At 39.6% G+C, this 27,052-nt stretch overlaps 2 protein-coding genes and 1 long non-coding RNA gene across 3 annotated transcripts in view; 2 read left to right on the forward strand and 1 right to left on the reverse strand.

Moving 5' to 3' along the window:
• Positions 1-650, forward strand: part of LOC143363641 (potassium channel subfamily K member 6-like) — a 157,155-nt gene extending 156,505 nt beyond the window's left edge. The window contains exon 5 of the mRNA XM_076804201.1: positions 368-650. Within this exon, the coding sequence (XP_076660316.1) occupies positions 368-648 (281 nt within the window). The 3' untranslated portion in view covers positions 649-650. The remainder of the gene's footprint in view (positions 1-367) is intronic.
• The window catches only part of LOC143363646 (uncharacterized), a 381,899-nt gene that overhangs the window by 314,353 nt on the left and 40,494 nt on the right, over positions 1-27,052 (reverse strand). The gene's annotated exons all lie outside the window — the stretch shown is intronic.
• The window catches only part of LOC143363642 (uncharacterized), a 255,622-nt gene that overhangs the window by 221,213 nt on the left and 7,357 nt on the right, over positions 1-27,052 (forward strand). The window lies entirely within an intron of this gene.

The raw sequence follows: 27,052 nt of genomic DNA on the forward strand, positions 1-27,052 counted from the left end.
TAATATATTCAGTTGTAATATTAATAATGTACAATTATTGAGATTGTACCGATGCATCTATGAGAATTTGTTCAACAAACTTATTTCTTTGGGCATATATTATTGTAATAATGGCTCAAAATTTAATAGATAAATTCTTGCTATTTTTATAAAGTATTGTAAAGTATCCCATTTTAACGCTTCGTAATCCTAATGTTAAGGATTAAAGAAAATGGATTCTTCGAAAGTTCAAAACCAAAATACCCCCTTAAATCTAGAATCGGAAGGCACTTGGATTGAAGAACCGATAGATTTTCATTTAAGATTACGCCAGCAATGAAAGGGTTATATTGTGCATTTAACCGTCTTGTTTCTTATTTGATCGCAGATGCAAGCTACTTCTGCTTCATGAGCATGAGCACGATTGGGTTCGGCGATATGGTTCCCGGTTCCTACCCCCGTCAGAATCTTTACGAGTCGAGGAACGTAACCATTTGGTTTTGCTCCTGCTACATAATGTCTGGGATCGCAATCACCGCGATGTGCTTCAACATCCTCCATGATGAGATCGTCCATAGGCTCAGCCATCAGGTGGAAAAACCGGAGCCGATCAAAGCCAGTCCAAGTGTGGACGAGCTGTCAACGGATCCTTTCGCGTTGACCTCGTGACAATTTCCGTCTGGCAACCTGTGCCACAGGAACGGCAACGACGAGAACGACATATGCGGAACAGATCCACCTACCAGTCTGTTCGCCCACGAGAACGAAATCAATATCTTAAAGGACTGTTTCAATCAGGTAGACGTCACTAGAGACTGCAAGCCGATTCTGAAGCTCGAGGATCACGTGCCGTCGATTCCTAGTGTTTACATGTTGCCGAAAGTTGACGAAGAGACCGAGGAGAATACGGAGATGTAAAACTTTACACTTCTTGTAGTCCGAACAAGTATGCTTGATCTAGGCAACAATGTGAAAAGTAACCCGGCGGATATAGATGAAACGCAAGATATATGTATGTTAAAAATAGAGTAATACTCGTTCTATTATAACGATATAACGTGTGCACGCGCGTGCTTCAGCGTATAGCGAAAGGTCGTTCGATAAAGTTCATCGTTCGTGTTGATCGCAAGAACAATTTTTTTCAATCGTCTTTCCGACTGAATCTTCTCGGGAAGAGAATACTCCTTCTAGACCAGTGCCGGGCACGTTTGCTTCAATTCAGGCAAAATCATCCCCACCATAGCCCGCCCACTATCCCCTTCCAGTGAGCGCCGTTACCGTGGGGCAACGAAAACGCGAGACACCAGCGAACGCGACGAAAGCGTGCGTTGCACGGAGGACCGATTGATGGGGGAAGCAAGCGTTCGAGGGGCCCCAAACGTGCCCAGCACTATTCTAGAGAATCAAGGAATCCATTGTTTTTAAACACTCATTTAAATAACAGATATTTAACTAGCGTTGTCGTGCAGAGTTATTTTCGACTGTACATTAACTGCTCCGAAGAAATAATTCCGAGCGAAACGCAAAATACAAGCAATGTATTCGCATTGCACACGAGAAACACAGAGATTTCAAAGAAAGTACGTAAGTGCAATGTCGGTTCCGAGATTAACATAAAAGTGCTTCTTTATCCCAGTCAATTTCAATCTTGTCGCTCTTATCGAATACAATGTTTCACAATTACAAACTAACATCAAACTTTTTTTACAATTACTTTTCAACTTTTGTGTTACGATAAGAAAAGGGGTGATTCCACATTTAAAAAATAAGTGGGAAATGTAGAATGAAATTATGTCATATTCTGTTGAATAGGTATCATGTGACAGGTCTGTTCACGACCGACCGATTCTACTCTCTGCAAATGCTAGGCGCGCGGACTTTACGGGTTTTCAAAGACAATTTTCTCGAATACAAAGCCTCGTGTGAACAAATTTTATTCTACATTTTCGACTTATTTTATTACGTAGAATCGCCCCCTTTTCAGTTGTACCACCAATTACACCGATCAATTGGTATATCGAAAACATATAGCAGCCAAGTTCATTTGTTTCAGTCAACCAATCGAAATGGCGATATCCGTGTAAACCGAGCTCAAGCTTAAGCATATAGAGCTAGTATACTCATCGGCACCATGTTTGATAAGTCCGGTAATGGTACCGTAGAAGTTCTAGCAGCAAGTAGGATGTCTTGAAGGTGCACGAAGTGTATCCTAAATGTTCCACGAATTTCGAGAACTGTCTACAAACGTTTCTACGTTAATTCAAGATTGCTCTTAACGAACTTTGTTACTGTACATCAGTTTTGAAAATGAATGACGACATGAGAAATCAAATGAAATATTTTCTAACTGCTGATATAAAAGTGATATAACAATATCGCTGATATAACAATATCGAACGATTTTCTTTTTAATGTGAGTTCAGCAGCTGCATAGTTGTTTCTATTCGGCACTCGGAAATGACATACCAACTTACATTGAAACGGACTCAATGTTTTTACATTACATCCCCACACAGATAAACCTTGTAACTCCATATTTAAACATTCGCAAAATAAAAACATTCTTACTTGTAATATAACTGTATTAATTTCTGTGTCTAGTCCGTGAGATGGAACGTTTCTATGTAATAAAATACGTATGTGCATGCGTATACACATGTACCAGTGTTTCTCATGTTCTACGCATTAAACGATAGTTCACGTACAAACGATTTGATTGAAATATTCTCCACCACTGCCGTAAACAAAAACTGTTACCTGTACGAATTTTAACGTATAAGCGCTGATAAATCTAATACCGTAACGGATGAATTTTCTACGAGGAAGGGAATTCGGTAAGCTTTTATACCCGTAATCTGTAAAAGTTCAATTTTTCAAGGAAACTTTAACTTTTGTACATATCTACCATTATTATCGATTTTTACTCGAAAGTTTTTATATTCTATAATACTTTTAACAAATTGTTTGTACTATAAGTTCGCAGGTTGCCCACAATACCGTGATCGATAATCAAATAACAATTATGAGAATGGAATCGATCACTCCTAGTATAAATATTCCACCGAGCCAACGACTAGACGCAGAAATTATCTGTGACAAATGAAATCACATTCCACTACTGTGCTCAAGAACAATAACTAAAGTACTGTTACAAGATAAGCACTAATCTTTAAGAGTGTTGCGTATGAAACTACCCATATTGTTTAATATTGATATTTGTCATAGACTATGAGATTATGGAGTGCGTAATGTATAGTCTGTTACAGTTAGCTGTAAAATACTGTTGTCCTCGTCGAGTACAATGCAGATCGCATAAATTGCAGAACACTCGCGTAATACTTTTTGCTAAATTATAACAATGCAATTGTTTTCCTTCCTTCTCCTTGCCGGTAACTTTTAAAATATTACTTTTACAAATCGAAGAATATTCGATTAATTTCTGATATTTTAGCTACGAGGAAATCCAATAAAAACACAGTGCACGTAATACAAACAGTAATTTATCAACATTTTACTTATAATCGATCAATCTTATGACACACGGCAAAATTATTGAGGTAATATGTGCTCAACATTCTGACATTTTCCTACTAACAAGCAAACTTTTTAGTCATCCAAAATTCATACTGCAATAGATTGCTAAGATTACCTTGATGACGGTAACATAGTATGGTAAAATGCGCTATGTCACTTAAACTACGCCAAACTTAAATACCAGCTATGTATGTTGCACGATTAATCTGCAAAAGGAGAGTTAATTCCAACGAGCCTACAATAAAGGATAAACGATTATTCTGCAATCCTGAAAATAGTGTGTGGCATCTGCTCGGTACGTCCGACGAAAAAACATAGTGTGTAGTGGTGACTTAGAAGTGACCTTTTTCTGTTTCTTGTAACATATCATAAGATGTAAGCGAATGAAATGCTGAGATCTTTTCGCATTGGAAAGGAGGAGAAGAAGAAACGAGTGACCGATAAAACAATCGACACAGTCCCAATCTTTGGATCGCCTAGCATCGGGCCATTGGTTTCGACTGTGCAGCAAAATTGGCAAGCGAATTTCGTACGGCGGCGTCTAATAACAATCGATATTAGCTTGAGCAGTTGCTAGAGTTATCGTTATCACTCCGTTGGTGATTCGATGGAGGATCACGGACGGTAACCAAGCCAAACTTTACTTTGGTACTTGCACCAGCCCATCCAGCCACCGATTCAACCCAGCTAACCGAGCAAACTTCCTCACACTCATTCGATATCATTGTGAAAGACCATACGCGCGTTTCTAGGTGCCGACATTTCGACAATTTATAAGTGAGTCACAATTATACTACCTCTGTCGGAAAGTATTCCACCGAATAAATCGAGCATCTCTTCTAAACATTATTCACATACAAAATCTCAATGCTAATGAAATGGCCATCTTTAGTAAAAATAAAAATTTAATCTAGAAATATGTTTTCCTTTTTCTCGGTGGTACGAAAAAATAATCGAAGCAATAAGGGTTAAAAGTGGTCTATATTTATCACATTGCTTACATCATTCTCTGTAACGTTCACATTCAAGTGAAACTGATTGTTTTCTTTGTATATGGCCGACTGTTCTTCTCTATTTCTTTAAACTACGAAAGGATCATTTTTCATTTCGAACAGGGTAAGGGACCCAATTACTGTGACGGTAAGAATTACTGTGCGCCTATATCAATTATACTTATCTTTAAAGCATAATGAATATAAAAAAGATATATTACATTTTTTCCATTAAAATCAGTTGATATATACATATTTTTTAATATTCATTACTTACATATGCTTTAAGAATACGTCTGATTAATGTAGGTACAGTAATTGAGTCTCTTACCGTATTCATTCAAATAATTGCTTCAGTTATCGCCTAATTAATGTAGGATTGAGACGGGTAATGGGCTAACAAAACTTTGTTTAATAAAACAAAATTTTATTATAAAATGTCCAGAAAATATGATCAACGATACAATCAACCTCTCACGCTCGTGGTTCGGCGACAAAAGACCGCGAGGCCCGGCACCTCTGAGCATTTTATTTGTTTTTCCGAGTTCTCGAATTTTCCATGATCGTAACGGTCGCCATGCTTCTCGAAGCTTTCCATCGCAACGTTCCGAAACGTCGCATCGAGACACCTTCGAGAGGGAACGCTCGCGCTCCCACATTAATTTTGATTGGAACTACTCTACCAGGAGTAGTAATTTCCCTTTTAATCTCGTAACAGTGGAGACAACGAATCAGCGGACATATCGATGATTTCGTTAAGTTTAAAGATTTGTGACAGGCACACTTGTGAAACAATCTTAATCCTCATATAGTACATTCAGAGTCATTCTGAAACAGTTGTGGCCGTGTTTATTTATGTACTGATTCTTTATCCATTTATGCGATGATTAACATAATTTTATATAAATACAGTAAAAAAAGTACATGAACAAATTGTCAATAGTTGGATTATTTTGTTTAAAAAAATAGTACAGCAATACATATACCTGGACTGATTTTAAAGCTCCAAGCCTCTACTTTCGCGGACCACCATTCATTTCTTTTTAGGATACTTGTGCATAATATGAGAGGTGAAAAACTGAGGACGAGTTTTTGGTCGAAAATGCTATACATTGAAAAGTCTGAAAAAGCATAAAAAATTTTGTTTTCTGAATGAATCGATTACAGATTTCAAGATTCAATCTTCCCTTATACAACGACTGCTTCAAACTTAATTTACGATTTTCTTCTGACTCTTTTATAAAACAAAAATGAGTAATGAGTTTCATTGTGTGAGGATATTGTTCCTTGTATTATTGCAGAGATGGCAATAGACCTTCCATTCGAATTTCAGTAAATCGGCTAGAAAAAAATCGTAAATCAAGGTTTAAGCATTCGTTGTAAAGAGGAAACTTCAATCTTTAAATCTACAGCGGTTTCAGTCGCGGGAACAATTTGTCAATGTTTTTTCAGACGTTTCAATTTGCAACATATTGGAGACCACAGATATTTTCAGTTTACGAGCGATTGTGACATACAAAAATATCTTAAATAAAAATGAACGATGGATGGCAAAAGTAGAGGCTTCTATCTTTAAAATGAGTAGTCCAGCTAGATTGTTGCAATATTTTTTTAACGAAATTTGTTTAACGAACTTTATTTGTTTTCTATAGCAATCGGAACCATTCGTCTTTCGGATAAGGTGAAACTAAATCTAAGCTGAAGCAATTAAGATTACTCTTTTTAAGGACAACTTCGTCGAATTTGTTCGGTGAACCAAAATTCTTTCCTCAAAATAATTCAGAGTATCCAATAAAATTCTTGAAACTGCAGACGGTCCGGAAGTAAAGCGAACATAGCTATCGAAGTAAACAGTAAAGGAAAGTTTATAGTACCAACGTACTCGTTTATACGTCGCATAAAATTTGATATCAGAACGTAAGGAATATGTTTTAGAAGCTTCGTTACGTTATTTCAGTTTTAACGATAGGATTGATGGCGTACGCTTCTCTGCTGCTTCAAGACGTTATACGGTCTGACAACGGAACTTGTTTAAAGAAGTTGTAAAATTCTACTATTCAAACAAGTAATCTCCCTTTTTCAAATTGTTATAAATATGAAGTAAAAATTATTTTATGAAATTACATGTTCTGTTTAGAGAATGCTTTATCTGTTGATAAAATTTTTCATCTTAACATACTAGAATAAGGGAAGATGAAACACTGAAGATTAAATAATTACTAGACTGCGAAACTTTATTCAAAACGAACATGTTCTTCATCGATTATGAGAAGCAGGAATCGTATAAAATGTATTTCATCCCTTAATAATTTTGATACATTGAAAAAAACGTATCGATCTTCTTAGATTGTTCTAATCTTTTACTGTTTTATTTAACGCTCGGCCAATTTTTCATAAATGCATAAAAATCCGCAGTCTAATAATTAAATTAAATTTATGAGCATATGCATCATTAAAAAGAATTAATGACGAATATCTTGAATTTCATACCTGCAGAGATGTAAGAAGTTTAGTTTTACAACAATTGTATTTCGAATTTGAATTTGCAAAATTGTCAACAAGTACCCATTGAGTCAAACGATATTTGGAATTGCCTTCTTAGATTGGCAAAAATTACGTTTAAAACTCTCTGCAAAAAAATGTTAATTTCGCTAAAAATATGTACACCCTTTGATCGTCTTGTAGTATAATTTCTGGTGTTGCAACACAATATGTAAATCCCGGAATTAGGCCACAATAAGAATTAAAATAAAATTATGAGGCATATATGTGCATTATTAAAACTAACTTCTTTTTTGTTAACCCTTTCGGCAAGAATGCCGGATATATCCGGCATCCATCTGATGACCTGTGTGTGTACGAGCGTCGGATATATCCGGCATCCATGTGACAGCCTGTATACACGAGCGCCATCTATAATGGCGGATTTTATATAAATGCCTTTTAATATTAAAACTATAAACGCCACTTGTTAGAGGAAACATTGTTTAATTAAACACAGTTCTTATTTAACGTTTAGGAAAATCTTCATACAAAAGACAACTGACCACGCGCTATGTGTGCATTTTCGGAGCGGCGCACAGTGTGGACAAGCGGGATATACATATGTATCTCACTACACGTGCATATCACGATGTACGATAAATTCCTTTGGCAAATTACATATTAGGAGGAAATTGATATTATTAATCATTGAACAATCATTTAACAATCAATTTTATACATACATATTGTTAATTTTTTTTTTAATTCATTAATTTTATTGTTAAATTTCATTTTTTGTGAATAATTACCATTACATGTACATTAAACTTGTATAAATTTTCAACGGTGGTTCTATTTATTAATTGCATATAAAACTTCAAATTAACATATAACAAAAACGGCAAAATACCTCCTGAGATTCTTATTCGGATATATTACTTGTTATAGTTTTGTTTGCTTAGGATCTATTGTGGAAAATTTTTTAATTTTCTTTTTAAATATATTAGTTGTATTGTTAAATTTAATTTTCTGTTTCCAAACAAATTTGGATTTTTGTCGAAAATTTTGCCATTTATCCGCCACATTCACAGTGCGGAATTTACTTTTATAGAAAAATTCAATATTCGTGTATATCACGAATTATTATTAATAATCAAATAATAATCATTTTTACGCATTCTGAATTTGTTTTTAATATATGTTTTATTTTATGATCACATTTAAAGTACTGAGAATGAGTCGGATAGCGAGTAGCGATTTGTTAAGTTTGTTAATTTTGTTTACTACTATTATAATTTGTTTAAGTTTCTTATTATTAACTTTACGTATGGTTAATTTATTTATTTATTTATTTTAATTTTTTAGTTTTTATAAATACATTTTTTTCAATAAAAATTGTTAATTTCTTGTTAAACTTATTAATTATATTGGTAAATTTCATTTTCTGTGAAGAATTACCTTTATATATACATTAATGACCTTTAGAGAACTGCCCAAAAATAGGCCATTTGTCCGCAGTGTGCTTCGCTTCGTACAGCCGGAGTGTCACGGCGACAGAGCACTCGTACCGAAAGGGTTAATTGTTCGAATAGCATTGCTTAAGTATATTTTGTTACAACTTCGACATAGAAAACTGTAAGCCTTTTTAAAAAGATATCAGTCTGTTTCTTACTTCAATCGCCAAACAACTATGCATCTGATACTATACTTCGATTATAAAGGTGTCCCAAAAATGTTGTACTTCCTTGAAAGAGGTGATTCCCGAGGTCATTTGATGTAACTTTTTCTTGTGTGGAAATGTTTTCCGTGGCTTTGTTAAAGAATTATTACCGAAAAACACGTACCAATAAGAACGCGGTTACAGCGCCTCACGTTGAGTGTGGCGTCAGCATTGGCCGAGTTGTAATCTGTCCACTGTAGCCGCGCTCTGATTGGTTCGTGTTTTTCGGTAATAACTCCTTAACAAAACCGCGGAGACGATTTTCTCAAAGGAAAAAGTCACTTCAAATGAGCTTGGAAATCACCCCTTACGGGGAAGTACAATATTATTGGGACACCCTGTATAACTAATAACAGTGTTCCTTTATAACACACGATCTATGTCCTTTTATCTTAGTCGGTTCCTCTCTAAATCAATATCGTTGATTAAACAAATATCTTTTTCCGTGATTTGGTTCTGTTAAAATTAGCGTAAATCTATATTCACTAAACTCTGCCTGACACACGTTCACAAACCTGAACTAACAATCCACAGCAGACCTACATAATTTTGGAACTACATTCGCAGTTTCAATAATATCTCCTCTCTCGGCTCAGTATTAAACTTTAATAATTCCCAAGTGGATAATCAATCTATACTAATGTACTTGTGCTAAGTACTTTAGCTTGATATTGTGTACAGTGACGATAGCAACTTATTTGACTTTAAATATGCACATTATATTAATATATGAAATATCCCTATCAGTGTCGGTACACAACTTAACTATGTCGAGTCACTTGACACGAACATTGGAGCAGGTAGCGATAAAATTCTGTCTAGAGTTTTCCAATCTGTAAACTTGTTATGCCTTGAGTATACCAATTTGCACAATGAAATTGAAACAAGATCACAAGTGCATACCGTTAATAAAATATTAAGGTAGTTAACAAATCTTATACCTAATAAATTTAAAATAATAAAATTCAATCATTACTTTTTCAAATGTATACGAACACACCAAACATTCTATCTTAAACACTCTTTACTTAATTTGTTTATCAATGAAATCACCGAAGGTATTGCAAATGGCAGTTTTTAAATCTATGCTGATAATTGAACGTTAGAAATAGTTTTAGAATTAAATTTTTCCATATTTTGAAATATAAAAAAAATTAAGTTTAGATTTTAAACGGGTAGATATGTGTATTATTAAGTAAGGTCTATCTAAAAGAATTATTTATTGTATAGTATTTCTACTTATTATAAGCACCAATACATGTCCATTAGTCAAATTTTTGATAGTTACTGATTTGAAAATTAATCTCCGTATGAAAATATGGCATATATGTGAATACACGTATATATCTTTCTGTATGTTGCGTAGAATCATTCTTAACTTATTTTACATGCAGCTCCTTTCTTCATGGGGTTACTCGAACGATTTGGTCACAATATCTAACATCTATATTTATTTTATCTTACAATTGCTATTCCGTATTGCCTCACTTGAAGTTGTTAATATTTCTTCAAAGATAAAAAACTGTGCCTTTATCCTTCTTCACTCTGGTATACATATAGTATATAGTATAACAAAATTCGTTTTCTGTGAAATACAAAAAATTCATATTGAACAGCAACAAGTAATCTTATGTAAGTATGTATCGGCAAGTTTTCTTTTAAAAGCTATACAGGATTCAACTAAGTGTGCCACCTAAATTATATGTAAACTATTTGGTATATGAAAAAATGGTTCAAATGAAAGTTGTATACTATCAAGAGTAGAATAAAGGTCACCTTCGAGTTTCTTTATCGTGAAGGGTAATCTTCTGGTCAAAGGGAGAAATGAATCCTAAATAAACAAAACTATAAGTGTATGTGGGATGAAAAATGAATAGTTACTGAGATAAATAGATAGATATAGATTAGAGATAGATAGATATTATTTCTCTAGTAATGATTTTTAATGCAAGTAATGCTCAAATTCCTTGAAAGTCTTTGAAGAACCTTGAAGAAGTCCTTGGAAGAACCCTTTAAAGAAACTCAAGGTGACCTTTATATCTCGATAAAAGAGCACATTCATTAGCTGAATCACCCTTATAATCTGATAAAATTTTTCTATTAGCATTATCGGGATTAAGTAGTTCCAATGTTATTTTACAGAAGCGCATACTGCGGTTAACAATACCGACACGTCGAATCCATTTTCACAAAAGAACTATCTTTTTCATGACCGTATACTATTATCATGTTCCGGTCCAGCGTGTATTCCCATTGAAGATTTTCTTCCCACAAATCTCTTGACCTTGCGTCCTTACGTTCTAGCTTCTTCCCCTATACCTGAGAGAGAAATATAACCAAATTCAAAGCACTCGTCGACCGCCGTGAAAGTTTAACGCAATAATTTTGCAAAGAAAGTGTCCAGCCAGATTCTAATTTATAGATTTTCGCTTTCGAAACAAACAGGAAAATCTAAACCTCGTCTGGCCACCTTACCGAGTTAATAAATCTACTGCGCTGTTTGTAGTTTCCAAAGGGAATCATTTTAATACTCCACCGGAGATATCATTCACTTTAATACAATTTTGGTTAAATATCTTGTGTTTCTGTGAATTTATTCAGAAGAACATTCAAATCTAAATTAATTTAAATTTTAACCAAACTTTATAGTCATTTTTCATGTTTGGGTATTGTACTACACGAATGTCAGAAAATCAAATTAAATTATTTCGTTTTGCATTGCATCAACTTAATGTCTACTGTTACACCCGACCATTACAATACGGGTGTTATGCATTCATGACAAGATCGAGATGGAGCAATTTAAAACGGTAGAAACATTGAAAGAATTTAAGAATGTCAACATATCATTTGCAACTTATTAGAATTTTTAAAGAAAGGACGAAACATCTATACAGCTACTACTTCTGACAATTGATGCAGACAATTTTTATTTTGCATTGAGATCCGCAGTCTAGTGATAATATAATTTTTATTTATTTTAGATCGTAAATCATAGCCGGGGAACTTCTTCTGCATGACCCCCGCCATTAATTTTCGGGTCCTCCCACTCTTCAGCACCACTCCTAGCTTGACTTTATCTTCAGAGGCGGGGAACTGGCGCGGCGGCACGCGGGTCGCACGCTGTTTCTATCATACGATACCAGTCAAATGGTGGAAGACGCTGGTAAGCACTGAGAACGAGAACAGGGGAAAGAAGCAGTGTGTGTCTCGTGGGTCAAGAGTCACCAGATTAAGACTTGTCCTCCACTCTACCCTTCCCCTTCTACGACGCTATTACCCCACGCTTCTGCCACTGTAATCCGTTGTAATAATCTGTTGTGATCCGGTACTGGCAGAGACAAGGTACATGTTTCCCCTCAATTCGAGTCAACTGCCCTGATCTGGCGGCTCTGGGCGGTCGGTTCCCCGGCTCTGTTCTAGATTATTCAGTTTTGTTTTGTCTAGAAAAACGGCCACTGATGTTCAATATTCTTTTATAATCTAAAACTAAAAAAATGCAAAAGAAAATGTGTGTCCATTGCTCAAGCGAAGGTGCGAATGAGGTGTTAGACGGAAAGGATGTTTGAAGGAAAGAGAAATGATACAAATAACTTTATGCCCGTTCAATTTGCACAGTTATCGAATTGGAGGGATTTGCTTCTACCGTCCTTCCGATGCGGCGAATTCTATAAGAAATCGCGGCGTACATACTGTACTCAAACTCGACTCGACATTCTGCCGAATGTAACTAATTGTAAGCACTCGAGGATAAGCACGTATTATTAATTGGTAAATGATTGCCAGATGGAAAACATTATTAACGGGTCGTAGACAGACATTGATACTCATAACGAGATGAAACGTTGCCGAACTCTTCTGTAATACCTTGTATATAAGATTGAACGTTGTATAATATGAACGATACATAACGTAATATTTAATGTTAGAGAAACGTTATCGATACATTAGGACTAAATTTCTATTTTCACTTTGGAAACATTTTCGTCTAAACAAAAGCTGTAAGGACTCACATAAACACGTGCTATCAAAGTTTCTTATAGACTGATCATGGTTTATCGACATTCCGAAAGAACACTTTTATGCACTTCATAGAATTCACTATATTACTCGTTCCATTGAATGTAAATCTTTGTACAGGAGGATCAATGTCTCGAATTAAATGGTATTAACAATAGCATTAAAGTTTATTTACATCGTTGTTAAAGTCTATTTCACAAACAATCCATTAATTTTTAGTACCGTTTTGTTTATTTGTGTAATGTACGCACGTGTATGATTAATAGAAACTGATGTTAATGTTTTACACGATGATGACAGTGAGCATAATTATCATTTCGTTCGAAATTATAGAAATTAATATTAAATACGCAAACGATTGGGCATCTATTACACAATCATATTGTTGTATAAAAGTGTGGAAATTTCGAAAAGGAAATTAACAAGCAAATGCTCCTAATTTTATAAATTCATATAAACATCACTTTTACACTTTTTGACGCATTCGATTATGTACAACAAAATGTTCATAACAGTCTATTAAAAAAGAGGGAGAGAAGCCAAGTACTCACTGACATAATGTTAAATTGTACACATATAAATATATTTTATGAATTGTCGTTTTTATTATAAAAGCACTGTAGCATTTGCACAGTCGCATTTGAATTTTATTACATTAACTTAAAATACCAAACGTTTGAATGGAGAAATACGCCGATCCTAAGAACGTTAGGCTAAGAACGATAACAATAATAATGTTCACAGTTCCCCCATACCCTCACTTTCATTAATAAATCATCTCACATATTTGTACAAATCGAACGAGTTTAAAAGAATGGCAAACGACATACCGAAAGAATAAAAATACGATAACAAATATTTCTTTCAAACTTGCCGCGGATCGTCGATCAAAATGAGTTTCGTGGAAAATGGAGGCCGAGTGCCATACATACTTATACGTAAGATTTATTTATTTATCATCAAGTTATGCAGTTTCGTTCACTTATGAAAATTTCTCCTTTCATCCGTTATCTTTGTACGTATCATTTAGTCTTCAGATTTTTTGCGAAAATCGTGGTGTATGAAACACATTGGAACGTCTCCCACACTTTTTCATTAAATCGCTTATATCAGCGCCCAATTTTTGTAACGGCGGTATATGTACATTGACAGAAGTATGTGTGAAAGCGAATAAAACAGAGAGGAAGAATACTATTTGGAACCTATGAAGCAGTGTTTCCAGTTGGTATCGTGTAAGAAATATAAACATCAATTAATAATTTGTAAATAGTTAAGGAAGTAAACGATATGGGAGCGCAATCGGCGTCATTGTAAATACTCCAAAAAAAAAAAAAACAAATTGCTGAGTACTATACGTCTGTATAATCGTTTGTCGAACAATGTATCTTATATTACAGGATAATAAAAGAAAACTAACTTATCAAATACTTCGTCTCCTATATTTATACCCCAAATCCCAATACATGATTTTAATTTATTTTCACTTTACAACTGAAATTTGTTTCCATAGACTATTTCAAGATACGTTTAATAACATATATTGAATAAGTAAAATCAATTTGGGTTTTACCAACCTGTTTAGTTTTATTTGACAAAAATAACATTTTTGCCAATATCTGGCGGAACAAAATGATAGCACACGTGTATAGAAACTTAAAATATCTACAAAGTGAATGATATTGTGTATTTAATATTTTGTTGCGCTTTTTTTATATTTAATGACAGGAGTGGTTCTGTTGGGTGAAGATTTATATAATTTTTTAATACTTTTCTGGATAAATTCTTCCCACTTATCTTGAGTACATTATTTAAAATCATTCAATAGTTTCAAATTGTCTGCTATTTTTGTATACTACCCTGACAAGATTTCTTGAACTATTTGTAATAATGTTGAGATCAACACTAGCGATCGCTTGCTTATGTAGCGTGGCCAGTTGACCACGCGAACATAGTTAGATATATATAGTATCGATTAATGGCGCGGAGAGGCAAATTTAAATATAAGATGTAATCGCGTATTTCATACATACGTATTTTATTTGGGCGCGATAGTTTAGAGTAGGTAAAGAAAGACCGGGAGAGTTCCATAGAGATCCTTGACGAAATTCGAGTCGGCGAGACTAATTGCGGAATTTAGAGAAAGTCACGCAGCCTCTTAGAGTAGCTTCTCCAATTCTACATAAATTAGGGATAGTCGAAGTCCGGAATCAGTTAAGGACAAGAGGTCATAAATTCTCAGTCAAGGACCTCTTGGAACTCCCTCGGACCTCTCTCTTGTTCGGTCCCACATGGCCCCACGTCCCTTGTTTTGGCGGGGCTTCACCCTCATGCGTACCCCACTCCCGTGCGTGCGCTATTAAGATCCATCCACTGCCAATCACCATCAAGCAGCAACCGGAAGACGAGTGATCCGACGAATCAACGCCTAGCCAGAAGATCCCAATTTTCCTATTGGCTAAGGAAGCGAGACGAGAAGGAAGAAGCGGGGAAAGGATTTGAAGCTCCAGGATGAGACAGAACTCATTGTAGAACCGAGGGAGTTACATCCCAAAGAACTACCAATAAAATCTATAACAATTTTCGCCATTTACTCTGTGAAGAAAGTTTATTTCTTAATTTCCACGAGCAGACAGAAAAATGCCATAGCATGCAATGCCTACATATGTACGTGTACCTGTACATAATACATAATCTAAAGAGTTCTTTATAAAATTGTCTTAATAACTTAACATCCAGCAGAGTACCAATGGTGAAACCCAATGACATTTCCTTTTCTTATAAAGAGTTTTACTCACTGCAAAACGTGACGTAAATTGTTTAAGTAATAAAAATGTGTTTGTTTAAACAATATTTTAAGTAATAAAAATGTACTAGTTTAATCATTTGTTTCAATAATACAAATGTACTGGTTCAAACATTTGTTTTAATAATAAAAATTTATTTGTTTAAACAATCGTTTAAATAATAAAAATTTAATTGTGAAAACTAGCGTTTAACTAGTAAAAATGTACTGGTGCAAACATTTGTTTCAATAAAAATTTATTTGTTTAAACGATTGTTTAAATAATAAAAATTTATTTGTGTAAACTAGCGTTTAACTAGTAAAAATGTACTGGTGCAAACATTTGTTTCAATAAAAATTTATTTGTTTAAACAATTGTTTAAATAATAAAAATTTATTTGTGTAAACTAGCGTTTAACTAGTAAAAATGTACTGGTGTAAACATTTGTTTCAATAATAAAAATTTATTTGTTTAAACAATTGTTTAAATAAAACAAATTTATTTGTGTAAGCTAGCGTTTAACTAGTAAAAATGTACTGGTGTAAACATTTGTTTCAATAACAAAAATTTATTTGTTTAAACAATTGTTTAAATAGTACAAATTTATTTGTGTAAGCTAGCGTTTAACTAGTAAAAATGTACTGGTGTAAACATTTGTTTCAATAACAAAAATTTATTTGTTTAAACAATTGTTTAAATAATCAAAATTTATTTATGTAAACAAGCGTTAAAAGTTTAAACGATAAAAAGTGTTCGATTATTAATGGTAGTCACTGTACCGTGGTACGTATTTACGTATTATGGTTTGGCAACGTCGGATAAAAAAGTCGGCCATCCGAACATCGAATACAATTTCGAATAAAAGATACATTTCATTTTCATCTCTGCCAAATACTCGTCCCGAATAAATCCTCAAATAAATCGTCTGGCCACATCGAGCTTCGGATATCGAATAAAAGTTCCCCGCGAACTTTATCGAATAAATTTCGCCGCGACATCTGCCTTCGAATACATTCTGAAATTAATTTTTATTCGACGCCTAAAATCGTTCGGATGGTCGGCGGACGCCGAGTATCTACAAATAAATCCGTCGAATAAATGGGGGCGTTGCAATCGACCATCCGAATAAATCCTGACGTAGCCAGAAAATCATCCGGAGGCACGTCGAATACAAATCTCGAAACCAGACGCTCGTCGAATAAAGATACAAATAACTGCTCGCGATTCATCCGACTTCGAATAGAAACAAAAGAACAGAGAACTTGTATCCGAAGGCGCTTCAAATAAATTTTTCATCGGATACTGCCCAACTCTGTTATCTACCCTCTTTGTGCTCGAGAAGCAAGGGTCCGGACTCGTCGGCGAAGCCGACGAGGCGCAAAGTCGCCGCGATGCAGCAACTTCGCGCCGAGGAGGGGCCTAATCTTCCGAAACAAGTCTTAAATTGATCTGTGCGTCCTTCTCCTTCTTTTCGACCCCTTCCTTTTTTCTCCTAAAATCCTTCGTTTCCGAGAAAAAGCATCTTCCTGCTATTTCTAAGCACTTTTTGGAAATTTTTTCTTGCTCCCCGAAACCTCCTACGCCGTGACGTATTGGTTTAGCATCGACAATTCGTAGCCGCAAAAAAAAAAAAATTTTTTTTTTTCCCGCTCAAAATTGGTAGCTATTGATAAACTATTGATATGAATATTAATGAACTATTGATGTGTGTATTGATATCACTCCCTACTATACCACTTTATTTTATTTTGTTTAGAAAATTATTAAGAAACACTAAGATTGTTCATTCCTCAATATTTCTACTCTACTCCACTCGCGGTTTATGCAATATCAAAACTCTAACTAACTTTCTTCTCTAATGACTTCCTACAGAGAAGTTTCCTTACACACAATAGTCCTAACCATAACCCTAAAAACTTAACCGTAACCAACAAAAACCTAACCGTACCTCCAATAAACCTAACCCTAACCATTCACACTAGCCCTAAAACCTATCCCTAATCCTAAAAGTTAACCCTAATTATCGAAAACCTAACCCTAACCCTAAAAAGTTAATCCTAACCAAGGATACCCTAACCCTCTGCCGCCGGGCCCAGGACCTGATGATCCAATGCCTGGCGGAGTGGGGGGTTGGCCTGGCCGTCGCCACGGAGCCGTACAGGGTCCCGGACCATCCACACTGGTCCGGTGACCTTGACGGCTCCGTGGCGATGTGGTGGGATCGCCATTCGGCGAGTGTACCCCCCTGCTCCGTGGTCGAACGGGGCAGGGGGATGATTTTAGTGAAGTGGGGAGGACTTCTGGTCGTGGGGTGCTACAACTCACCCAGCTGCGACTCCGCCGAACTCGGGTTGTTTTTGGACCGGCTGGGGCTGATGATAGCCCCATATATAGCCGGTCCGGTGTTGGTCCTGGGGGACCTCAATGCGAGGTCCACCACGTGGGGTAACCCCAGGACCAACACCCGAGGCGGAGTCCTAGAAGACTGGGCGGAGGGGATGGAGCTCCGGTTGATTAACCGGGGCTCCGTGCCTACGTGCGTGAGGTGGAACGGCTGGTCCATTGTGGACGTTACGTTTGCGACGGCCGCCGCCTCACGCCGTGTGTCCAATTGGCGGGTCCTTGATGGAGAGACCTTGTCGGACCACTGCTACGTCCTGATGGACGTGGCAGTGGTCTCGGACCCGCCGTTGGACACGCCCCTCCGACGTGGCACCCCTTCAGCGCCAAGATGGGCGCTGAAGCGACTAGACGGGGACCTGTTGAGGGCCGTGATTATCGGCTCCGCCTGGCCTTCGGCCAGGGAGCGCGGGGTGAATGAGGGGGCGGCCTGGATTCGGGACACGTTACAAATGATTTGTGACGTGGCGATGCCCCGGGTCCAGGCTCAGCCCCCGAGAAAGACCGTTTACTGGTGGTCGGGCGGGCTGGCCGAACTCCGTTGTTCGGCCGGCCGTGCCCGCCGCCAGTACACCCGCGCCCGTCGCCGCCATTTCCTGGGCGGCGACGCGGAGCCGAGGGTCGCCGAGCTGTACAGGGAGTACAGATCGGCGGCCGTGGCCCTCAAGCGAGCTATTGCCGCAGCTAAGGCCAGGGCCTGGGACGAGCTCCTGCTCACCCTCCGTGACGATCCGTGGGGACGCCCATATAAGGCGGTGCTTGGGAAGCTCCGCCCCCGGGCGTCCCCTGTCACGGAGAGGTTGGACCCGGAACTTCTGGGGCGCGTTATCGATACCCTCTTCCCCCTCGCGGAGGAGGGGAGGTGGGTACGCGCCCCAGGTCCGACCATGGGATGGTCGGACGAGTTCCGGGTCACCGAGCTGGAGCTTGACCGGGCCGTCCGGGAGCTCCGGGCCGGGGGCAAGAAGGCCCCTGGCCCCGATGGGGTTCCCGGGAGCGTAATGGTCTTAGCCATAGAGGTCCTCGCCCCGGCGTTCAGGAGCGTCATGGACGCGAGCCTGCGCCGGGGAGTCTTCCCCACTGTTTGGAAGCAAGCGTGCCTGGTTCTCCTCCACAAGGAGGGGAAACCCGCAGAGTCTCCCTCTGCATACCGGCCGGTATGTTTACTCGACGAGGCGGGCAAGCTATTCGAAAGAATAATTGCCGCCCGCCTCGTCGAGCACCTGTCGCGGGGTGGTCCCGACCTGAGCGACAGCCAGTATGGATTCCGGAGGGGGCGCTCTACAATAGACGCATTAGAGCGTCTGCGCCTCCTCCGGGAAAGGGCTGTCGCTCGGGGCGGGGTGTTGATGGCTGTTTCGTTGGACATATCTAACGCTTTCAACACCCTGCCCTGGTCGGAGATAATGGGGGCCCTGGACCATTTCCAGGTGCCCCCTTATCTCCGGGAGGTGGTCGGCGACTATCTCCGCGACAGGGAGGTGGTGTTCACCGGCCGGTATGGCATGGTTTATACGAGGGAGACGCACCGCGGGGTTCCACAGGGGTCGGTCCTTGGGCCACTCCTGTGGAACCTAGCGTATGACGCGGTGCTGCGGGTTGTCCTCCCCCCGGATACGGGTGTCATCTGTTATGCAGATGACACCCCGGTTTATGCCGAGGGGGAGGACTGGAGGAGGACCAGGCACCTTGCTGAGGCCGCCCTGGACTGCGTGGTCGGGCGAATCCGCAGAATGGGTCTGACGGTGGCCGCCGCAAAGACCGAGGCGATCTGGTTATACGGATCGTCTCGGTCGCCGCGGCCACCCCGTGGTCGTGACCTGTGGATTCGCGTCGCTGAAACCTCCGTCGCGATCGGGCCCAGGATGAGGTACCTGGGCCTGATCATAGATGGCCGCTGGCGATTCGATGGACACTTCGAGCTCCTCGCCCCCCGACTAGAGAAGACGGCAGCCGCATTGGCGCGGCTGCTGCCGAATGTGGGGGGGCCGGATTTGAATGTACGCCGCCTCTATGTGGAGGTGGTGCGGTCTATAGCCCTTGTATGGGGCCCCCGTATGGCACCGCTCGCTCGAGGCCAGCACGCCCAGCCGCAAGCTCTTTGAAAGAGTGCGGCGGCGGCTGGCCTTGCGGGTCATACGGGGGTACCGCACCATCTCCACCGAGGCGGCGGGACTCCTCGCCGTGATTCCACCCTTCACTGTGGTGGCGGCGGAGCGGGCGAAGCTATACCACATCGCCCGCTCCTTCCGCCGCCCGCCGGGGGTGGAACTCACGCGCGAGGAGGAGTCGGAGCTCGAGGGCCAGAATCGCCAGGCCCGGACGGAAGCTTTTTCGGAGTGGAGGGCGCTGCTAACGCCCTCCACACGTCCGATTGTCCGGGCCCTCCTGCCCATATTTTATATATGGTGCGGGAGGCGGGGAAGGTTGACCTTCCGCCTCACGCAGGTGCTCTCCGGCCATGGCTGTTTTGGAGAGTACCTGCACAGAATGGGGCGGGAGCCGACGGCGCAGTGCCAACACTGCGGCGAAGATGTCGACACGGCGCGGCACACTCTGGAGGAGTGCCCTGCTTGGGCCGGGCCGCGCCGTGTCCTGCGAGCCGCAGTGGGCGGGTGGGACCTCGCGCTGCCGACCGTGGTCGACCACATGGTCGACAGCGTGGGGTCGTGGAATGCGGTGGCCTCCTTCTGCGAGGACGTTATCAAGCAGAAGGAGGCCGCCGAGCGGGCCCGGGAACGGGACCCGGGCTCCGCGAGGAGGGTGTGGGCGCGGGGACGACCCCCGCGCCGGCGTGTGCCCCCCACGAGGGGGGCGGTGAGGGATGGGAGGGCGCGGGGGTCTCCCCCGCGTCAACCATTGCCCCCGGGAGTGGGGGGCGGAGGGGGTTTGGCGCGGGGAGTATCCCCGCGCCCTGTTTCGCCCCCACCTGTGGGGGCGCTGAATTTGGGGGCCCGGGGTGCGAGCTGACCCGGGCCCCCGGGGGGAGCGTAGCTCCCCCCGTGATTGGCCTACACCCCCGGGATAGTTTTCCCGGTTAGTGGGGGGTGTCGGTCCCCCCTCCCCCCGATAGGGGAGGGGGACCGTGGGGGGTTTTTGGGGAAAGGAAGGGTCGGGGCGTGCCGGATCGCGCCTCCGACGGCCCTTCCTTCCGGTGGCGGCGTCCTCTTGCTCTGGCCGGGGCTGGTTCCTTCGGGACACCGGCCCCGAGCGGGGCACGAGGACTCCGGGAGCTGTGGGTGGACCGAGCTGGGGCTCGGGAAGCCCAATCCGAAGGCTCCAGGGATGGGGACACCGGGCGGGTCCCTCCGCCCGGGGTCTTACAGAGTAGGCAGTGGGGGAGGCTAACCCCCTCCCCCGGGGTGGCATGTATTAGCTGGGAGGTGTCCTGTTGAGTACTCGCGTGATCCAGGCACTTCCCCTGTAGCTTAGGTGGGCGTGAGGTTTTAGTGGGTAGTCTCCGGGGGCTTCGCCCCCAGGAGAGAATCCCACATAACCCCGGCTTCCCCCAGGGAGTCGGGGTATGTATAAAACATTTCCTCACGATAAAAAAAAAAAAAAAAAGGGTTAGGGTTAGGGTCGAAAGAGCCGCGGAGAGTCGAAGCGTTCGGAAAAGATGAAAGACTGGCGTGAGCTCAGGCCTTTTTAAATAAAAAAATAAACTTTTTCATTATTAATTATTTTTCTATCGGACTTTCACCAACATACTCGTGGCATTTTTCTAAGGAAAACGGTACCAAATATGACAAAATTCCGATGATATTTACTTGTGTAATCAACGACGGAAGTTTCGGACGCAAAGAAGGACAGCATATGAAAAGAAAGAGACGCGGCGAGTCCTTCCCGTCTCGAGTTCGACAGCTTGGTTTTCGCCGCGGACAAATAGATGTGGTTACTAATGTATATGTATTGACAATTACTCACAGAAAGTTAAATTTAACAATACAATTAATGATTATACATAAAGTTTATTGCTTATAAAATATAAAGAATATTAAATGTAAAGAAACAATTCTATAAGGTATAAAAAATAGCAACCAATACAATTATAATTAAAACTTAAAATGACAGACACTTTTCAAAACTTTTATCTCTAGCTCTATGTTAGGGATACACAAGCTGAAAATTTCATCGAAATCGGTTGACGGAGAAAAAAACAACGTGCATTGCAAGATATAAGAATCTGTGTATCTGTGTGTTTGTACAAATAGCAATAATACTGCCACCAAATAGCTTTATATGGATAAGATCCGTCGAAAGTTAGTTTCATTACATAACACTTTTATTTCGTTACTACCTTTACTTGAATAATTGCAGTCCAGCATTAGAAGTGGTATTATCGGTTAAATAAGTAAAAAAAAATAATTTTCTGTTTGTTACTACGGATCACAATAAGAACGATTGAATTTTGTCATTACTTGAATATTGTATTTATTCTTTTTGTTTATTCTATAACTATTACAGAATATATTTTGTTGAATAATCATTATTTTATAAATATCGCAATAAGTTCCAAATTAATTAATTACACCTATAAACTATCGATTATAAAATAATGATTACAATGGTGAATAATATGGAAAATAAGAAGGCAATAATAGTGTAATGAAATTATACAATAAAAAATAATTATTTTCATTCTACGCATTATCCGTTTATTTATTGCCTATGTCACTGACGTTTCTTCCGTAATTCACGAGCAAATGTTCTATTTAGGTAGCGAGCGCGGCATGTTTAGCGATGTTGGTATTAGAGATCAGTGATAGTTCCACTTTCTTAGTTCCACAACCGACGAGAGTATCTCGACATTAGGGCCGTTACCGACCGATCCCAGCACCCACCTGGCACTAGGCCTGCAGCCAAGCTCGCATATGCGAGCCGAGCTCGGGTCCAGTCGAGCCTGGACTCGCTTTTCGAGTCGAGTCGAGTACTCGCACAATGCGAGCTGCTCGCAACGAAGCGAACGGCTCGAAATAAAATCAGGCGTAAAATGACATGATGCGAGTTACAGCAGGAAGATCAGCACATCGATATTATCAAGCATTTTAGTATATTGACAATGCTAAATGTTTGCGATGTTTTATTATATATTTTGATAGTGAAATGTTGATTCAGAATTTGTATAACCCTTATTGAAAATAATTATGCAATAACAACTATTTCCTAGATTTATGTAAATAACTAGATGTGATCTGTAAAGAACGGTATTTTATATATTCCTTTATATTATACTCCGGTTCACTGTACAGTCGTAAAAATGTGTTGTCGCAAAATTGTTTATAATGTTGAAAATTAACGTTAAACCAAGTTGGAAGTTGGAAGTTCCAACAGCCTGTCATTCGGTACTGTGCAAGTATAGGTGATAAGATTTAAAAGGGCATAGCCGATTAAGATGGTCAAAACAATTGGAACCGCAAAAAGATTCCATTTCAAACAGTATTGATTTCTTGATTTTCTGGAAATGACAGACGTAGATTTCAAAATTCTTTTCACGGAATCTTACCAATTTTCACAAGCAATTTCATATCTGGCGGAAATCGTAGACGAACACAATAATATAAATATTCATTGCCTAATCAATGTTACTTCAATATTTTTAAAACATTAAAAAAGTATTGTTAAAATCACATGAATAAATAATATAAGAAATTGAAAAAATAAAGATGATGTATGGGAAAAAACATTTACCACCGACGGGATAAGAACCCCAGCGTATCCGCTACTTAGTTCGACGTCCGGCGATGTTACAAAACTTTACGAACATTCTGGTATATATCACACAAAATACAATTTATTCTTTCTCTTAAATCACATTTCTTAGGTCAAAGAATTACTTGTTTCAATTTAATAATGCTAAAAATTACTTAATATATAGCTGCGATAAAACCAACAAGTGTAACTTTCCTCCTAATAGCAAAAACGTCGAAAAAATTCGGTTTTTATTGTTTTTTGACGATGATGTCCCACAACAAAAAATCTAAAAAAAATTGACGACACTGCCTGTTATAGTACTTTAACAAGGAACTAAACAGTAGAATAGCATGTTTTCAAATTTTTGAGAAATCTGCATTTTTCCGATTTTTTGGAGGTTTTTCATTTTTTTACGACCACAGTTTGTAACAAAAAAATCTGAAAAAATTCTCAAAAATCAGCCTTAGAATCCAAAATATGTCACATTTTTTTCAGAATTTTAGAAAGCATCAGAGTGCGGGAAATACGCGGAGAAGCGCGAAATCTAATTTACCCTGTAACTAACCTCATGGGCAAGATAGGGGGTTGAAATTTTACTCAGAGGGGTTTTTCCTCTAAGGGCAGTTTTGACCATAAATCGGCTACGCCCTTTTAAAAGGATCTGATGTCTACGTTCAACACTCGTCATACTTTCTGTTTAGTTAATATTTTAATCTAAATCTTTTTTCAATTTGCAATTGTTGGCTCTTCTCCATGGATAACAGTCGATCTTTTATACGATGGTCCAAAATCATGCTAACTACCAAATAATTCGTAGTGGCAGCAAAGTTAAATCTACTTCCTAGCTCGACAATTAACGCAATTATATAACGCAATTTTTCCTGCGTTTTCATTACATGTCATCTAGTAAATTAATCTATCTAGTTTGGCAGAACAGCTGAAGTCGTTTGGTCGATTTATAAAAAAAGTTATTCTGATTTAAAGTGTCTGCCATCAATTATGAGACTGACTGCATAATGTATAACGAGAAGCGGCCGCACGTTTCTCGCTAAGCAACCTGCGCTATCTCCATGTTTATAATTGTGCAGTGTGAAAATGGTTTACTGCCTTTTTGGTTCGTTATCTCGGCCATTTCTTCTAAAAAGTGTACTTCCGTACAATGGGACAGTAGGGCTCTCATCAGCGAGCTAAGGTTTATGACCGGCTCGCCTGCACTCGCCCACTTAGGTCACCCGCTCTGAGTATTTAATCTACCGGCACGCGTATGCGTTTTGCTCTTCCCTCCCCATCGAGCCACTAGCTAGTTATTCATTATCGAAAAATATAAAAGTCTAAGACAATCTATTCTCAGGTTAGTTAGCTCAGATTCTGTCAAACAGTTTTTCTCAGCTTACCAGAATTCAGTCTTTTGACCTTTGGTGCGAGTACCAGTGTGGCGGCCTGTGCAAAGAGCACGCCGACGAACCGCCAGCATACATTGTAGACGCGGCGGCGACCTCGTATAAATACACATCAATATTATACAATATTTATATATCCATTCCTTTCAAAAACTATTTAACGAAGCTTAACGTTAATTTTTAACATTATAAACAATTTTGCAACAACACATTTTTACGACTGTACACTGAACCCCGGAATATAATATAAAGGAATATATAAAATACCGTTCTTTACAGATCACAGCTAGTTATTTACATAAATCTAGGAAATAGTTGTTATTGCATAATTATTTTCAATAAGGGTTATACAAATTCTGAATCAACATTTCACTATCAAAATATATAATAAAACATCGCAAACATTTAGCATTGTCAATATACTAAAATGCTTGATAATATCGATGTGCTGATCTTCCCGCTGTAACTCGCATCATGTCATTTTACGCCTGATTTTATTTCGAGCAGCTCGCATCGGTGCGGATAGCTCGCATCGGTGCGGGTAGCTCGCATCGTGCGAGTACTCGACTCGACTCGCACAATCGAGCCGAGCTAAGCTCAACCAGAGTTGGGCAAAATATTTATCTAAATAAAAATTTCGAGTAACGAATAAAAGATAAAAAAATTTTTATTTCCTTTTGGTATGTGTTGTGGTTTGGGTGTTCAGTAAAGGATTCACCCAATATAACAATAACCATTTATTAATGAAATAACAAAAACTCAACGACGTAACAAGGAACAAAGAAAATGAAATAACAATGAAACAAGAACTACGGATAAACGACTACGAACAACTGACGGCGAATGACGACTTCTCACAACGACTGACTGACTTGAACTGACTGACTGACTGACCCTGTCATCCGTCAGAATCCGCGCTTATATCCTCCAGGAATTTCCTTCGAACAAGAAAACTTCTGGAGTGGGGATGTCGCTTCCTGTACGTGCCCCTTGGAGAAAGTTCGTGTCCTTGCACCGAACATCCGTGTCCTGGCGAAAGTCAAGGGTTGGCGGCCAAATGTGCACGCCAAGGAAAAACCCCGAACCTGGTCGCCAAATGTGCACCCCAGGTAGGAACAGACTTCCGGCGACTAAGTGTGCGCTCGGGAAGAGCTTGGGCCTGGCGACCAAGTGCGTCCAAGGTCCCAGCCCGCAGACGACGCTCCTACCTGGGTCCGATCAACCCTTCTCCAAGGGGTCCGCCACATTACTTGAATATTGTATTTATTCTTTTTTTTTATTCTATAACTATTACAGAATATATTTTGTTGAATAATCATTATTTTATAAATATCGCAAGAAGTTCCAAATTAATTAATTACACCTATAAATTATCGATTATAAAATAATGATTACAATGGTGAACAATATGGAAAATAAGAAGGCAATAAGAGTGTAATGAAATTATACAATAAAAGATAATTATTTTCATTCTACGCATTATACGTTTATTTATTGCCTCTGTCACTGACGTTTTTTCCATAATTCACGAGCAAATGTTCTTAGTTCCACAACCGACGAGAGTATCTCGACATTGGGGCCGTTACCGACCGCTCCCAGTACCCACCTGGGACCCACTTTGAGACACGCAGTTTAACACGGGGGCTGGCAGTCTTTATATATATCTCGTCGGTGCTGGCAGTCTTTATATACATCTCGTCGGTGGATCAGTGATAGTTCCACGTTCTTAGTTCCACAACTGACGAGAGTATCTCGACGTTGGGGCACCGACGAGATATATATAAACAAAGATTGCCAGCCCCCGTGTTAAACTGTGAGTCTCAAAGTGGGTCCCAGCACAGACGAGGTATAGGACTAGACCAATCACCATATGGGGCTTCGTGTCTCATATGTAAACAACTGGTTTTCTTACGCCCTCTACGCTGACGAACGATAACTGCTGGAACTAGATCCACAAGAATGATAAAATCTGGTCAAATACAAATGATTGACGAGTTATGTACGGGATGACTATATGTTCAAATTATATTTTTTTATTAGATGTCATAA

Source organism: Halictus rubicundus, unplaced genomic scaffold, assembly GCF_050948215.1.
Source record: "Halictus rubicundus isolate RS-2024b unplaced genomic scaffold, iyHalRubi1_principal scaffold0083, whole genome shotgun sequence".
NCBI classification, from domain to species: Eukaryota; Metazoa; Arthropoda; class Insecta; order Hymenoptera; family Halictidae; genus Halictus; species Halictus rubicundus.